Source organism: Xenopus laevis, chromosome 7S (assembly GCF_017654675.1).
Source record: "Xenopus laevis strain J_2021 chromosome 7S, Xenopus_laevis_v10.1, whole genome shotgun sequence".
NCBI lineage: Eukaryota > Metazoa > Chordata > Amphibia > Anura > Pipidae > Xenopus > Xenopus laevis.
This window is the reverse complement of record NC_054384.1, coordinates 29,600,842-29,618,757: the sequence shown is the minus strand read 5'-3', so window position 1 is coordinate 29,618,757 and position 17,916 is coordinate 29,600,842. Positions and strand designations below refer to the sequence as shown.

Below are 17,916 nucleotides of genomic sequence, written 5' to 3'. Positions count from 1 at the left end.
TATCTACTAACTGTGCAAACTAAACAATTCTCTTTTCTTGGAACAGGCAAATACCTGAATCAGGAGACAAAGTCTCAGAGAAAGAGATAGTGAAATGTATTGATTTGTATGGCTTCTGCTGAGTAGAGGAACATGGCTTCTTCTTGTTCCATTGAACTCTGCCCCTTACCCAGCAGGCAATTCTAAAATATCTTACATTTTCAGTGGCAATAAAAATCAACCACGATACACACAATTGTCTAGTCAGTTCCAGGCTGCCCTGGCATTTCAAGTACACAGAGGCCCAAACAGCCCCCAATAAATAGCAACTGCCCATGACATCTTACATTTTTGACAGAATCTACAGAGGAATCCTAGCTCAGACTTCATGGTTGTTTGAGGAGTCAGTTAGTTCATGTGCTTCCATTTAGACTAATGCCACTAATCTTGGCCGGCGGAAAAAGAGGTGGCAAAATACATATTCACATCTTACGTGCCAAAACCGAACATGTAGTTCTGGGTGCACTTTTCCACAGGCCAAGATTAGCCCCTGTGTAGCATTAGCCTTACCAGGGCCAGATTTACATAGAGGGCATCCCTAGGCACGCTGACTTTCGTCGCCCCAGTCTCCTCCCTTAAACTTTTCATCATCGGGACAGGAGCAATGGGTATTGGCGCATGGGAAATTTAAAAAAAACTATTATATTTCCTATGAATCTCCAGTGTTTCTGAACCAATGTGGGTGTGGTTGGGTGGCATGTCGCCCCCTAAAGTTGTGCTGCCCTAGGCCCAGGCCTTGGAGGCCTTTTCATAAATCCGGGCTTCAGCCTTACACCATGCAAATTGTGAGAAACTCCACCCCACACCAGCCATTTATCATTTATAGCTTTCTCCATGTAAATAGTTTGGTGGCAGGCCCAGATTTGTAGCGAGGTCACAAAGGCCTGGGCAGCAAGATTTTAGGGGCAGCTAGAGAGAGTACTACTCCTGTATGCTTAATCCCCAGTGTTCTGCCACATGGGAGTCTGGAACTAGGAATCTGTGGCCTAAGGGCCTGTCTGATGACCCCTAGAATAGTTTTAATGGCAACTTGTAGTTCTTATAAAACTGATGCACATAAATCTCAGCTCTGCCTTTACCACTGGCCTTGCCCAGAGTCAGCTGAGTAGGTCATTCTGTGTATCGGAGCTTTCATCACACAGGTTACATGCAAGACCCTAACAGGTTATTTGTTTTTCTCGTCTAGACACTTTCTGTCTGAAGCTTGAAATACTGGAACACAGGTACTTGGCATATCGTGTCACTGGCTGGGTTTTGGACAGTCATACTGGAAGGGTGAAAAACTTTCCAAACAAGTCCCGTAGTCACCTAAGGATACTGACTGCTTTAACTTTACAGATATAAAAGTACAATTGCTTTAAGGAGCATCAATGAATGTCAGTAGCAGCCACATCCACCCTTTAAACGGTATAGACCTGAGTGGCAGACTATGGAAAAAAGTGATTATGTACGGAATGAAGCAAAGGCAGTGTAATAAACGTGTTATTGGGAAAAATTCTCCTATTTCATTCTCATACAAGGTAAAAATAAAAAAAAGTGCAAAGCAAATGCAAATTGTCTCAGAATATTACTCTCTACATCAGGGATCCCCAACATTTTTACCTGTGAGCAACATCCCCATGTAAAAAGAATTGGGGAGCAAAGCAAGCATAAAAAATGTTCCTGGGAGGTGCAAAATAATGGCTCTGATTGGCTATTTGGTAGTCCCTATGTGAACTGACAGCTTACGGGAGACTCGGTTTGACAGTAACCTGGTTTTTATCAACATCTGTCAATTACTGTTTTTATATTTCTACATGGCAAATAATTTAGTAGTAGGTTTAATAGAGTAATAGAAACTCAAATACCCAACAGTCATGACATGCTGCTGATTCTGTCTTACTGAATCAATAATTGAGGCTTGTTCCAAATAATAGCATTGTTCAATATAATAATAATAGCTTATTCCAAATAATAACAGTGTGGAGTTCAATTAGTGAGGTCATTCATTCTGTGTCAATTACAGCCCTTATTTAAGGAAGGCAGCAAATGTTGTGCATGCTGGTTATAGTGCATTTCTAAAAAAGAAGAAGTTATGAGGAGAAATAGCGGAGATCACCCACTCGCGTCTCCCCTCCAGCGGCTTCCTGCGAGAACTCCACAGGCGCAAACAATCCCAGCTCCATACAGAACACGATGAGTTCTGTTGAAGTGTCGGTAATTCTGGACACGAAACGCGTAGGCTGAAACTGCACTATTGATTGCCACTGTTTGCTGAAATAAAGCCACAATTGATGAAGCATTACACTCCTAATCTATCCGGCTGATCGCCCGCAGTGTGGAACTTGTGTTCCTTATAGTACATTTCTCGCTGAAAATGGGTCATTCCAGACATTGTTCGGAAGAACAGGGTACTTTGATTAAACAGTTGATTGGAGAGGGGAACACAAAGAAGTGCAGAAAATGATAGGCTTTAATGCTTTAATATGGCAACCAAAACATGGAAGAGAACGGAAAACTACCAAATGGATAGAATAGCCAAAATGACAAAGACTCAGACAATGATCAGCTCCAGGAAGATCAAAAAAAAAAAAAGTTACCTGTGAGTAATGTTACATTTAGAAGACGCCTATGTGAAGCAAAGCTATCGGCAAGAAGCCCATTGTTCACACAAGCAGTGGATTGGAAGTCAGCTCAAATACGCAAATGGAGGCATCTTTGGGGTAGAAACACAGTGCGGATTTGCTTCTCACCCTGCAAAAAAAACACAGGCTGAGGGCAGTGAAGTCTACTGGCTCTGTGTGCCCAAGCCTTTAAATTTAATATGTACAACCATAGAAAGAAGCACCTGTATGCCCTAATGGACAGTTCAGAATAGAACGTCTGGCAGAAAACAAGACAAGCAGGTTGGTTTCATAATTTTAATAGAAATATAATTAGGGGGAAGGGTGCAGCACATGGTATTAGGAAATGTTATTGTGATCATAACAGGGACATAATCTCACTTTGTTATAATGCAGCACATTTTATTTCCCCCCCAAATACAAAAAAACATTTAAATTGGATTATAAATAGGTCAGATTTCACTGTCACAAAATGCTTTGAAATACAAATATGATCTGTTCTTTGAGGGAATTATATAAAAAGAAATGGCTGTATCCAATCAAAGGTAAGTTGAGTAGCTTGAACATATGCAGGTCAGAATAATAAAGGATCCATTGAAAGGTGCAAGAAAAGGAAAATGTTGGGTCCAGAAAGCTAAGGCACTAAACTGTAACAAGCAAAAGAGCAAATAAACTGCACCATTGCATTATCGGATATCAAAACAGCAAAGGCAATTTATCACTAAGTAGAAAAAAGTAGTTAAAATAAATGAAAAGTAGATTGACGTTTGTTTGGCATTGACTCATTTTTCCTGAATATCTTGTACCAGAAGTATTGCACAACGCCTCCTGCTGGCCAAGAAACACATTACAGGTTACTGGCTCTTTTAAATCTAATGTACAGAAAGGGAATGCCTTCCAATAGGAGACTGGCACTTGCGAGGGTGAGTTTTAAAGATTTCACATTATTTAGGCGAACACAAACTTAAGAGCACTTTAACGAGCAGAAGTGTTTTTGGCAGCAACTTGCCCGGTCCTTTTCCATTTCTTTTAAATGCTGGAAATCAGCACCATTAGATAGCAGAGCCATACTCATGGGGTTAAAGCAAAACAGTGTAAAAGCAATAAAGTTCTACAGAAAAAAAAGTTACAGGGGGTTTAGAGAAATCAGACATGCAAAAGCTTAGCATACCGTCTGTGTTCAATTCTCACAGCAAATTGCTTAAAGGCTCAAATTGTAAAGCCTGGTTTAGAAAAGGTCTTTCAAAAGAGAGGCGAGTAAAGTTGGCCTTAGACGCACCGTTAATATTGTATGAAACTAATTTTCGTACAATATTCGGTGCAAGTATGGTGGGAGATGAGCAGACAGATTTCGGCAGAAGGTTTGGATATTGGTTGACTCGTTGATCGGGCACCTGAACATCGGCCATTGTTAATGCTGAATCATCAGATACAGGTAGAATTCTATTGTTTAACTGTATATCTGATGATTCAGCTCTACAAGTGTGCACTTAAACAAACAATCTTTCCTGGAAAGATCTTTTCCAGGAATGATTGTAATTGTAACATCTATGGCCACCTTAATACAAACAGGGATTGCCCAGATTTTTGTATATTTTAACTACAATGTGGGCATAGCTTTTATTGCAGGTGACATTATTTCTCTGTATACTGTATACATCCTAAGATTAATACTGTTCCTCTGCTTTCTCACAAAACATGGTAGAAACTTGCTTGGCATTTATTTTAGACCAAAGAGCATTCTTGCTTTGCTCACCAAGAGAATACTTGTTTAGTGTGATGTCACTTAACCATAATAAAACAAACCATATATTTTGTAAATGTAGAATAACATTTGTAAATGTAGAATAACAATTTTGATCATGTAAGACCTGAAGCAATAATTCCTTTTTGTTCCATTAATTTCTGGCTGATTCTTGTCCTTGTTGCGATGTTCTTTTAAGCTTGGTTATCTGGCAGCCTTTGGCAATAGTCTATTGAAGAAGAAGCAGGTTTCCATCACTAGAAATACAGATCTTGTTGCGATGTTCTTTTAAGCTTGGTTATCTGGCAGCCTTTGGCAATAGTCTATTGAAGAAGAAGCAGGTTTCCATAACTAGAAATACAGATCACAGCTAGGCATTTTGTATCCAGTCATATCTGACCCCTCTTTTTTCGGACAAAAATAGAAATTTTAGACTCTTTATTCAGCATTAATTTCCTTCTTCCACCTCCATAGAGTTTTTTGGATGAGTAGACTGGGGTTGGTTGGTTGCAAATTGCACAAATGTTTGGAAGTTTGTGGATGCAAAATTGTTTCTCCCAGAAAACAAAAAAAAACTATTAATCCAACTCTGATAAATTACACGGTCTTCGGAACTCCTGACCCCGCTCATGTATCCATTTATTGGACACTGCAAAACAAGATAAAGGATGTCAATACTTAAAAGTAGCAAAGTCAGTGCATTTTAGAACACAGCATCATGCAACATCTCCAACCAGGACTGCATACTTAAAGCAAGTAACATATTAGTGTAAAGTGTGCATGCTTGATAACTAGAAGGGGTACAGAAGTCATGCAGCCAGTCGTGGCAAACACAACCAACCCCCCAAATAACTTTGCATTTTCAGTATTGTTAAAGGGAGCGGGCCATTGTGTGTTGTGCTTTTTGTGGTTGGGGTGAGATGAGGGGTAGAGTCTGCATTTCATTTTTCCTACAAAAGTCAAACTTGTCAATGTGGAGCATCTTTTAAAATACAGGTTCATGAAAAAGAGAGCAAGCTTTTACTATTTCTCTAAACCTCCTTCTTTCTGGACAATGTAGACCCACCGTGACCAAAATGGTCATTATTTAGTTTTTTTTAACTTAAAGTAGAATATAGTTTCAATATTCAAGGATGACATTAATCACATCAAAAATAAAGTTTAAGTGCAGTTTATCAAAAATACACTGCAACACTCACCCCACTTGTTTCCAACTAATACAGGACAGGCTGCGTGCCTTGTGCTGTAATCACCTTCACCATTTTCAAAAAGATTGTACCAGAAGACCGCTGTCCCCTATAGAAAAAACAAAATCAAATTCTTTCAAAGTTACAAAAAATTGTCTTGTAATGTGCCTCAGTGCATACATACACACATTATATATACACACACACACACGGATAATAATTATAATGAGATATATAGAGACAGCCCTATGCAATGACTTAAATGGGCCCTCCTCCCAAAAATTGTTTTGCATAATGGAAGAAACTTCAATTCTAAGCAATTTTCTAACACACATTACCTAAAGATTTGTAATGGTTTTGTAGTTATTTGTAAATGTAATTGCAGTTCAAAGCAGTATTTGTTTATCCCTTTCTTTTCACTGCATCTGAAACACACTGCAGCTTAACTAAAATCCTTAATCTTCTAGGCAATAATGAATGATATATGGTTCTGGTTTTACTTTGGACTAAAAATGTATATCTTTGAAAAAGGCCCCTTTTATTGGTACTCCTTATAAATCTGCTAGATTTGAGGTTCCCGTTTCAAAAGGAGTGTCCTAATGGTCCCTACCAGAAGCACAGTAGGAGGGAGATAGCCAGTCACAGCCCTGCAGTCACACAAGCTTCAGTTTCCTATCAGGTGTACTGCTCATATGTTCCTAACCTACAGTGCAGTGTATCGAGTGCTGCTGGCTCCTCTGCAAAGCCTGGGAACGGAGGCAGCAGAAGTAGAACAGATGGATGGATGGGACAGTAGGGTTTCTGCAGAAATTTCCAATAAATCAACTTGAAACACTACTTTTTTGAGCACATTTCTTCAGTATTTTAAAAAGTATAATGCACTGGTACCAATTGTTTTTCTTTTCACACAGTACGTCTCATTTACAATAATTTAATAGGAATGAAGTTGCATGAGTCAGGGTTGCAGGAGTCAGAGAGCAGAGGATATAAAAAAGTTAGACAAATATTGCTTTCAGTTAGCAATTACCAGTGGTGCTTGAAAGTATCATCTGATCTACAATTAGATCAAGAAAACCTAGTTAAACAAAAAATATATATGGTCAAGTATTTATTAAAAAAGACAAAAAAAACCATGATCCAATAACATACTGTATGCATGTGGCAAAAGTAAGAGAATCTTTAGGATTATCATAGAATTTGAAGGTGAAATCAGAACTGGTGTTTTCAGTCAATGGGATGACAATCAGGGGTTAGTGAGAGACCCTGTTTTATTTAAAGAACAGGGATCCAGCAAAGCCTGATCACACATACAACACATTTTTGCATATGAGTCACGGCTCAAGACGTCGGAAAAAGAGATGTTTATGCCCATAAAGCTGTAAAAGGTTACAAGACTATATCTAAAGAGTTTGGACTCCACCAATCAACAGTCAGACAGATTGTGTACAAATAATGGAAACTCAAGACCATTGTTGCCCTTCCCAGAAGTGGTCCAGCAGAGAAAATTCCAACTGCAAGGTGTCTAATAATCCGAGGGGTTACAAAGGAATCCAGGGTAACTTCTAAGCAACTGAAGGCCTGTCTCACATTGGTGATGTTGATGTTCATGAGTCCACCATCAGGAGAACACTAAACCGCAATGGCGTGTATGGCAGGGTAGCAAGGAGAAAGCCACTGCTCTCCCACCGAAAATATTACTGACCAGCTACAGTTTGCTAAAATTCATGGGGACAAAACTAAAGGATACTGGAAGAATGTTTTTTTGGGTGGATGAAGCAGAATTGAACTTTTTGTCTTAAATGAGTAGCGTTACATTTGGAGACAGAACCAGCACAAGAACCCTATCCCATCTCTGAAACATGGGTTTGGGATGTTTGTGGTTTGGGCCTGGATGGCTTGCCATCATAGACGGAACAATTAATTCTAAACTATACCAGAGAATTCTAAAGGAAAATGTCAAGTGAAATGAATCTCAAGAGACAGCGGGTCATGCAGCAAGACAACAATCCCCACACACAAGTCATTCTACCAAAGAATGGTTTAAGAAGAATAAAGTGAATGTTATGGAATGGCCAAGTCAAAGTCCTGACCTTAATCCAAATAAAATGTTGTGGAAACGCCTAAAGCGAGCGCTTCATGTGAGGAAACCCACCAACAACCAAGAGCTGAAGCTGTTCTCTATGGAGGAATGGGCTAAAATTCCTCAGAGTCGATGTGCAGGACTGATCAAAAGTTACGCAAACATTTAGTTGCCGTTATTGCTGCACAAGGGGGTCAAACAAGTATTGAACGAAAGTAAATATGGATTCACTTACTTTTGTCACACGCAGATATGTTATTGGATCTATTTTTTTCAATAAATACATGATCAAATATAATGATTTGTGTTTCATTTGTTTAACTAGGTTTTCTTCATTATTATTATTATTATTATTATTAACAACATGTATTTATATAGCACCAACATATTTTGCAGCACTACTTTAAGGACTTATTTGAAAATCAGATGATGTTTTAGGTCACATTAATATAAAAATATAGAAATATTAAAGGCATAAGAGTACAGGTATGGAACCTGTTATCCAGAATGCTCGGGACCTTTGGGTTTCTGGATAACGGATCTTTCCCTAATTTGGATCTTTATACCTACTACAAGTCTACTAGAAAATAATGTAAACATTAAATAAACCCAATAGGCTGGTTTTACTTCCAATAAGGATTAATTATATCTTAATTTGGATCAAGTACAAGGTACTGTTTTATTATTAAAGAGAAAAAGGAAATCAATTTTAAAAATATGGATTATTTGATTATAATGGAGTCTATGGGAGACGACTATTCCGTAATTCGGAGCTTTCTGGATAACGGGTTTCTGGATAACGGATCCCATACCTGTATTGGGGACAGGTAAAATAGATAGAGCTGGATTCAGTGCATTAAGAGATGTAGGGTAAAGTGATAAATGTGACTTGTTATTTATTGTAACTATATTATAAAAAATAGTCACTTATCTCTGCAAGAAAACAGAGGATAACTTGATACTATGTATAAAACTAAATTAGAAAGCCAATAGTAGCTAGCACATTTTCCAAACAGAATAGAAGCAATAGAAGATGAGTGCATATTTTAAGTATGCATTTAAAAAAGCAGGGGCATTCTCTTGGACTTCACAACACAGAACCACTTTTAGACGATTGTACCTTTTTAGGATATACAGCTGCGCCTACTTCTGGAAATACTGTAGCGCCTCCTGCTTCCACATCACTCATCTGCAAGTACAGCGTGATTTCCAGTGTTATGTTGGTACAGTAAAATAAGGTTATTTCAAGTACATTTCAATGGGGCTTAAACCAACTTACATAAAATAGCCATGTAGCAACTCTGTTGCCTGTTCCAAGTTCTTTAAAGGCATCTGGCTCATCTTTCTGTAGAATATACATTGAAAGGTTAAGCAAGCAATAATACCAGGAGAGCGAACAACACAAATTGCAATTGAGACATGCACATTAATTGGAGCAATCATCACAACAGTATTCATATGGCAGTGCACATTTCTAGCCATTAACATTTATTTCTAACTGCATTTGGCTTTATGGAGAGCTTAAAATTACTGGCCAGATTGGTGCAACATGATATTTCCATTTTTATTGAATAGGTACAAATCCTGTGGACATGTGGTCTGTAACAATAAACATGCCAAGGGGTGTCCTTTGGGGGGAGGGGGCAATTATCTTACAAACCAATAAAAATGCACATTTCAATGTTAATATGTTAAGTCTGAAGGTCAGTTAAAATAACACAGGCATTTTATAGCAAAGGCAGATTCTATAAATACTGATTCATATACCGAATCATAAAATCAAACGGAACCTTCAGAATTTACAGAATTGGGCCTATTAAAATCACCAGGAGTTTGATTAATACAAGTTATCTGGTAATGAAAAAGGCTAGATATATATATATCTTTGTCCTGGTGCAAAGTGATTGAAATTGCCTCCAAGATGGAAGTCCTGCAACCAGTAAAATACAATTATTTTCCCTCTCTTTACTTGAAACATACTCATGGTGATTTCATGAATGAGTAGATTAGGAAACAAGTAGTTTTGGACACAAGAATAAAGGCATCATTATAGCAGCAATCTTGTCATTGTTTATTTGCAGTTTGGGGCTGTTGAGAATTTCCCGGTCTCTTTCAGACAGTTACATGCCAAGATAATCTTTGCATTTTAAACAGCAGTTATTGCAGGCTTGAAGAGAAATGCTGCTACAATGTGGCCCTGTCCAACTCATTACTTGCCCGTGTAAAGTCAAAGTGTGGTTCATATTGTCCTCCCATTCCATAATTTGCCACCTGAAAAGACAAAGATGGGAAGTATTTCAGTGAAATGCTGAACTTACCCTTCCAAAATCAAAGTGGGGCTCATACTGGCCTCCAACTCCATAATTGGCCACCTAAGAGAAGCAAAACACATTGAGTAGTGAGAGCAAAGAGTGGCAGCAGTGAAATGAAGGAGGGACGGGTTTCAAGGCTGTAACATGATAAAGTTTATGAGTTGACCACATTATAATCCATTTCCTTCCAGGACACTAATGTTTGAATTTGTCATTTGTCCCTTCTACGTGTTGTTTAGCAGTTGGCAGCATAAATGTGTAAGATCTGGCAGGTGCATCAGTAAAACCAATAAAAGGAAAGAAGAGAATATAAATCACATGAATGTGATTTGGTGTTCTAAAACTGAAAGCCCAGAGAGAGAAACAAATTAACTGTGGATGACCAAAGCAATCTGGCACAAGCTACATTTCTGCAGCACTCCCCTTTGGGGGCCAGGGGACAACGGAACCCCCCCCCAAAGTTGTTAGTGGAGCTGCATATAATATACAAAATAAAGACAAACAACAATCCCTTTATATTTTTACAAGACCATGTAGTAAGCCTTTTTACTTAAAGGGGTTATTCACCTTTGAGTTAACTTTCAATATGATATAGAGAGTGATATTCTGAGACAATTTGCAATTGGTTTTCATTTTTTATTTGTGGTTTTTGAGAAATTTGGCTTATCTTTCAGCAGCTCTCCAGTTTGCAAATTCAGCAAGCTGGTTGCTAGGGTCAAATACAAAGTAGCAATAACAATAAATCTGTAGCCTTACACAGCATTTGTCTTTTAGATGGGGTCAGTGACCCCCCGATTCCTCAAGAAAAATAGAATTTTGCTTTGAAACTCAACAGACCCAATATCTATAGCAGTGATTCCCCAACCAGTAGCTCGTGAGCAACATGTTCAACCCCTCGGAGGTTGCTCCCAGTGGCCTCAAAGCAAGTGCTTAAGTTTGAATTCCAGGCTTGGAGGCAAGTTTTGGTTGCATTAAAACCAGGTGCACTGCCAAACAGAGCCTCAATGTAGGTTGATAATCCCCATAGGGGCTACCAAATGACCAAACACAATGCTTATTTGGTAGCACAAGAGCATTTTTCATGCATGTGTTGCTCCCCAACTCCTTTTACTTCTGACTGTTACTCACGGGTTAAAAAGGTTGGGGATCCCTGATCAATAGTATCTCCCCTTACCTGCAGTTCTTCTGCAGTGGACACATCCAGTCCTGTTAATCCTTGTATTCTGTTATTGAGACGTGCAACGACTGGATCCTCATAAGCAGACAGCCAGGCACTAGGGCCAAATTAAATTGACAGCACATTACAAAACTGTAGTAACTGAAACTTTCTAATGTTATTTTTTTGGGGGGGGGGGAAAATGCCAGAAAGGGTTATCTATTCCAGTGTTACACATTTTTATACTACTACCCATAAACACAATATGCAGGTTTTATTTCAAGCATTATAGGCAACAGTGTCACCAATTCATTCATGTTTCATGACAGTTCAAAGAAAAAGAATAATTGTACCAGGCATTCCTCTAATGTTTTGCAGCTAATAACAGTATTTTTTTTAGAAATAAATATGTCAAGGTGTTTAAAGGAATGGTCTTGCATTTAAGACAATTGTACAGACATATTTAAATTGTACAGACATATTTTTGCAATTTACTGCACTAACTATCCCAGTCACAACAGAACAATGTAATTTAGATGAGACTTTGAAGAGTAAACATTTGCAAATATTAAAGCACAGTCGCTTTTATTTCTTGCATCTTTTAACAGCTAGAACTTGAAGAAGAACCAAAATTAAGGCTGTCCATTGATGGGAATGATTAGAACAGTGATCCCCAACCAGTAGCTCGCGAGCAACATGTTTCTCTCCTACCCCTTGGATGTTGCTCTCTGTGTCCTCAAAGCAGATGCTTATTTTTGAATTCCAAGCTTGGAAGCAAGTTTTAATTGCATAAAAACTAAGTATAGTACCAAATAGAGCCTCTTGTAGGCTACCAGTCCACATAGGGGCAACCAAATAGCCACCACAGCCCTTATTTGGCACCCCAAGGGGCTATTTTATGCTTCTGTTGCTCTCCAACTCTTTACATTTGAATGTGGCTCACGGGTAAAAAAAGGTTGGGGACCTCTGGATTAGAACATTGGAATGCGTTAACATTATCTAGATATTAAGAAGTACTTTTGTGATCTATAAAAATTTTAAAGAAAATATAAACCCTCAAAACTAATTTGTGAAATTTCTCAGCGTCCTTCAAAGCACTTTTACAATTTGCATAATGTTGTTTTCAAGATATTAGCAGTTTTTAAACTTCTAATAAAATGAACCGCTGTGTTGAGGACTCTTCTCTAGAACTGCATTTTCTAGCAGAGCAGCATCACAAAATGTTGAAATGAACAGCAGATGGCGCTGTTTGATTCACTATATTAGCCATTTTTTAAAGAAAATGCTAATATCTTGAAAATTAGACAAAGCATTGGCACCAATGGACAGTCACCCAAAATAAAATAATAATTTGATATATTTTAAATTTTTGTTTGTTAGGGCTTTTAAAATGTGTTAATGCAGAAACATTTAAAATATATATTACAAATTAAGAGTCTGCACATGCAACTCAAAAATTGCACAGTGGCAATAAGGAAAAATAAAAAAAACATTCCCAATGGATATTCAACAAATATGATGTATCCTACTAAGATGCATATAAAAGGTATGGGGTTTAATATTCAAAATGCTTGGGATCTAGCATGAGGGATCTCTGTTATTTGGACCTTTATACCTTAAGTCTAATAAAATCATTTATAAGCCAATTAGGATTGTTTTGCTACCAATATGAATTATTTAAGGTACAGTCTTATTATTACATAACAGACAGGAAATTTAATTTGATTAAAATGGGCTCTCTGCAATACCTGTACATGAAGCACTATCTAAAAGAGACATATGTAAGGTAGCATTACTTTTGGCTTATATCCATGTCATGATGTTTGTTCACCAGGAGATATACAGTAATGGATAAATACCTTCAAAAGATGGTGGAGTCATTGGATACCATGGAGGTGACAGACTACAGTCAGAGCTATTTAAATTTTAACTGTGGTTACCCTTTACCTCCAGAAAGAGGTTCACCTAGTAACAAGGTCTCTGCATTCAGTAGAACACTCTTCCTTACCTCTTAGAGATTGTATTGAGCAGTGGTCAACTTTCCTGTCTGAGGGTCATGCACTGTAGCCCATCTCAGCTACAAAAAGAGAAAGGACCAAGGTTTAATTTTGGAGCAGGCTTGTGTGCCATGCCAGGAGTTCAGATTGGTTTGGGTAGAATGCTGTTTTTTTACCTTCAAACTTGGTTCCTTATATAGAATAATGTTCAGATTATCCGTTCATTTTGTCCATACCCAATTGTCCTTTCGCTTTTTATTGGAGATTTTCAACTCCCCTAGTTATACCAAATCCTTTTATTTTTCAGAAAACATTTTTTTCTTAAACAATGAATTAGAAATGCTATTGGAAAACAAAAGCTCTTTTTATTTTAGTGGACAACGCCTTAAAATATTATTGGGAAGAATAGAGGTTGGGGGGGGACTTTGGCAAATTACCTTAAAGGGATCCTGTCATCGGAAAACATGTATTTTTCAAAACGCATCAGTTAATAGAGCTACTCCAGCAGAATTCTGCACTGAAATCCATTTCTCAAAAGAGCAAACAGATTTTTTTATATTCAATTTTGAAATCTGACATGGGGCTAGACATTTTGTCAATTTCCCAGCTGCCCCTGGTCATGTGACTTGTGCCTGCAATTTAGGAGAGAAATGCTTTCTGTCAGGCTGCTGTTTTTCCTTCTCAATGTAACTGAAAGTGTCTCAGTGAGACATGGGTTTTTACTATTGAGTGTTGTTCTTCTACCAGGTAGCTGTTATCTTGTGTTAGGGATCTGGTTACCTTCCCATTGTTCTTTTGTTTGGCTGCTGGGGGGGAAAAGGGAGGGGAGATATCACTCCAACTTGCAGTACAGCAGTAAAGAGCGATTGAAGTTTATCAGAGCACAAGTCACATGACTTGGGGCAGCTGGGAAACTGACAATATGTCTAGCCCCATGTCAGATTTCAAAATTGAATATAAAAAAAATCTGTTTGCTCTTTTGAGAAATGGATTTCAGTGCAGAATTCTGCTGGAGCAGCACTATTAACTGATGCGTTTTGAAAAAAACATGTTTTCCGATGACAGGATCCCTTTAAGGTATTTCATTTTGAAAAAATTTTTTTTCCCATGACAGTATCTCTCCTTTAAGAGCAATGTTCCCTCTAAGGTGTGCACTAGTACACATTTTGAAGCCAGCACACAAAGAATTTTGAGTGAAAACACAAAATTTTGTATTAATTCTCACCTGAGCACAGTTTTTAAAAGCTGCACACAAGTTTAAAATGTGCTCACAAAAGAAATTAGAGGGAACATTGCTTAAGAGTGTAATAGGTATCAAGTTAAAATAGCTTATTTATAAGCAGGTTTTGTATTTCATGGTCCTGTAGCAATTGCTATACTAATAAAAAGAAACAGATAATTTCTGGTGTTTGTCAATTAGTTGGATTGTGGTTCTAGAATTGAACCCAATTAGTCATGAATGGGAACAACGCCTGTTAAATTCAGTTAAAATTGGGGCTTTTTATGTAAGTGGTTTAACACCTGCAAAAGACATTGTAGTCATATGAAAATGTAAAATTACAGTGAATAGAAATCTTCACTAACTTCAGAAGAAAAATGTTTGTTCCCTTACAGATTTAAAGTAACCTGTATGCAAATAAATGTATAATGTAAAAGTTCCTTTGTTCTTACCTTTTGCTAATTCTGTAGTGAGCTGTCTCCAGGACTCCTGTGATAGGGTTTGAAATGGTGGCTCGCCTCAGCTATGAAGACAACCAATCACAACAGTTGTCATAAAAAAAAACTAACATTCACCCAACCAATCAGAATCCCTTTTAAAGCAAAAAATAAACCTGAAGTACAATAGAGCAGATATTGGTTACTTACTGGCATTCATTAATAAAGGACATAGCTTATCAGTATTATAAACCATCTTAAAAAAAAGCCTTCTACAATAAATAAGAGTAGATGTAGAACCTAACGTTTTTTAAGCTTACGTGTAACAAAGTAGCAATAACAAAATTTCAAACATGAAAGGGAAAATATGTACAGTTTTACAATGGGCTCACAGAGAACATCACACTGAATATATTTTCTAAATACACCTGCAAATATTACTTGAGACGCCAATGACAAACTCAACTATCACACACATGCAGCGTCATACTGCTGTTTATTACTTTAAGCTGTAAAGCAGATATGCAACAATGCAAGGGAAACACACTCACCCTTGGCTTTGCCAGTGCCTTAACCTTAGAAATCTCCTCATCAGAGATAATATCATGATAACGCACAATACGTGGTTTGTCCCATTCGTCTTCTTGCTTTGTGGGAGACAGGATGAATGATGGATTTCGGTTACCATCATGATAGCGGCAGAAAAGTCTCTTTTGTCTGCGTGGAGTCTGAAATAGAAAGCTAAAATATCAGAATGACAAGTCTTATATCCTTTTTTCCACCCCTTTCCCTATAAAGGAATATAAAAAAAATAAGCATTTAAGCATACTATTTTTCTTGGCAACACATGCCATGTAAAGCTTTTAAGAAGTTTCACTTTTTACCCTACCCAATTTGTGCAAAATCCATCATATACATTAAAGGAAATACAGGTGTATGATCTATTATCTGAAATGCTTGTAACACGGAGTTTTCCAGATAACTGTTTTTTCCGTAATTTGAAGCAACATACTATATGTCTGATAAAAAAAAACATTTAAAGGGGAATTATCGCAAAAGTATAAATTTAATATAAGATTCGGCATACTGGAATAAGAAACTTTCTAAATACTCAAGTGAGGCAACTTCGGTCAACTATAGACAACGCATCGCCGCGTGTGCATTAGCGCAGGCGACTTTTCATTGTAGCCTATGGGAAAAAATGGTGAGGCAGTTCGGGGAGATAGTCGCTCAGAAGACGGGCCGATTAGTCGCCAGGCGACAAAATCTACCTGAATCTCCTCGTGTGGCCTTATCCTTAAAATCACCAGACATCATGTCTCTCTACATGCAGGATTTGTGCAAAAGGCAGTTATTTTGTTAGATTGCGTTTGTACTAGAATCAGTTATTTGAATGAGCGCTAATAAATCTGCTAGGAAAGGAAGCCCCCTTATAAGATATATTGGATCTAACTGTCAATGAATATCTGAAACCCAACTGAATGAAGACAGAATGAAGAGAAACAGATGCGGAGAGAGGAAAAGCGATCATAAACTTTTAGAAATGGTGTGGAATATTTAATTGATTGGATTTAGAAAGTTCTTACTTCAGTATGAGGAAGCTTATATAAAATTTTCATTTTCGCGATAGTTAAACATGAAATAAACCCAATAGGCTGGTTTCGTTCCAATAAGGATCAATTATCTTAGTTTGGATCAAGTACAAGGCAAGGTTTAATTATTACAGAGAATCATTTTTCAAAATCCAAATTATTTGTTTAAAATGGTGTCCATGGGAGATTGATTCCCAGTAATTCTGAATAACCGATCCCATACCTGAATTGTATATATATCTATCTATAACAAAGAAAGACAGGTCATAAATATACACAGCTAATACCATTTTGACACCCTCTCCACGACACAGCATCTCATATTTCTGTCGCTCAGGAAGGTGATCTTTGGGCCGACCTTTCCTTGTCCTGACTTCTTCACCCTCAGAAAGGCTAGAGCTAGATTTGTTACTCTCTTTTGACATGATATATTTAAAGTATCTTAGATTCCCATTGCCTCTTTGATGCTCAGGATCTGTTAATTGAAAGAGATAAAAGCTGAAAATAGGAGGATTCTACCCAATTAAACATTACACCTTTCCCCAAAACACTGTACAGTAAGTTAGGGGGATCTAGGTTAAAAATTAAATTTATTAAATTTCTTTTGCACACATAAAAAAGTAAATCTTTGCCAATCAGACCTCTATTAGATAAAACAGTCATTTACTGCATTTATACTAAATATAATACTTGTATATGGTAAGTATCCCTTGGTTGGCCTATTCTCATGAAGTAGAGGTAGTTAAACCAATAGAATTGATAGTGTTAGAGATGGTATGGCTAAGAAAAATAAATATTGTGAGGACATACATTTCACTGAAGAGCGCCATTATCATAGACATGTCAAAAATACTCCATACTAATCTCTTACCCAGCTCTAGTAATCTGTTGGTTAGCATTAGTGCTTTGTCCAAGTCCCCTTGCTGGTACACAGCATAACTAAGATAATCTAGAACTGTGACTTTGTCAACAGAAGACTCTTCTCCTTCATCCAACTGCCGCAAAGCCTGCTCCATCCATGGCTCAGTATGGTAGTAGTCAGCATCTGTGTAAGCAGTTTTACCCAAATCAAAACAGTCTTCAGCTGTTAAGGAGGATTTGTGTTTTACACCTATGGAAAGAAAAAAAAACAAACAAACAAAGGTTCACTTAGAATTTCTAAAAGCAGAAAAAAACCTTAGCACCACAAATTAAAATATCAAATCCAAAACGGCTATAAAAGAAATGGGTGCTATTGGGCTGCACTTGACAAAACACATTCCTTTTAAAAAGCATTAACAGTACTATAAAGAGATTCGTGTTGTAAAGGGTATGATGTTAAATAATACTGATTTAGCATTCTAGCTTGTAAAGCCTGGAATATATTTTCCACAGGCGACAACTGCCAAAGAGGGAAGATTAGCATTTTAAGGCCATTATCTTGTGCTGTAAGCAGAAGGTGTGTTTTCAAATCCGGAGAAAAGATGCAGAGACAAAATGTCACAGAATGTACCATATGTAGTTAGGTTCAGAGATTCTAATGATTGCAACTAGCTTCCCCCTTAAGATAA

At 37.5% G+C, this 17,916-nt stretch overlaps 1 protein-coding gene across 5 annotated transcripts in view; it reads right to left on the bottom strand.

Annotated features, from left to right (window-relative positions):
* Positions 1 to 2,925: 2,925 nt before the first annotated feature.
* The window catches only part of p4ha1.S (prolyl 4-hydroxylase, alpha polypeptide 1 S homeolog), a 31,266-nt gene continuing 16,275 nt past the window's right edge, over positions 2,926 to 17,916 (bottom strand). For 3 of the 5 annotated variants that reach the window (XM_018227556.2, XM_041571092.1, XM_018227557.2), the window contains 10 exons: positions 17,238 to 17,477; positions 16,654 to 16,841; positions 15,326 to 15,502; positions 14,790 to 14,860; positions 11,140 to 11,239; positions 9,972 to 10,025; positions 8,933 to 8,998; positions 8,774 to 8,842; positions 5,586 to 5,682; positions 2,926 to 5,035 (listed from right to left, as the gene is read on the bottom strand). In XM_018227556.2, the coding sequence (XP_018083045.1) occupies positions 4,965 to 5,035; positions 5,586 to 5,682; positions 8,774 to 8,842; positions 8,933 to 8,998; positions 9,972 to 10,025; positions 11,140 to 11,239; positions 14,790 to 14,860; positions 15,326 to 15,502; positions 16,654 to 16,841; positions 17,238 to 17,477 (1,133 nt within the window). In that variant the 3' untranslated portion in view covers positions 2,926 to 4,964. Of the gene's footprint in view, positions 5,036 to 5,585; positions 5,683 to 8,773; positions 8,843 to 8,932; positions 8,999 to 9,870; positions 9,925 to 9,971; positions 10,026 to 11,139; positions 11,240 to 14,789; positions 14,861 to 15,325; positions 15,503 to 16,653; positions 16,842 to 17,237; positions 17,478 to 17,916 lie in introns of all 5 variants that reach the window. The other 2 variants (XR_005962941.1, XM_018227558.2) reach the window with 2 other exon arrangements.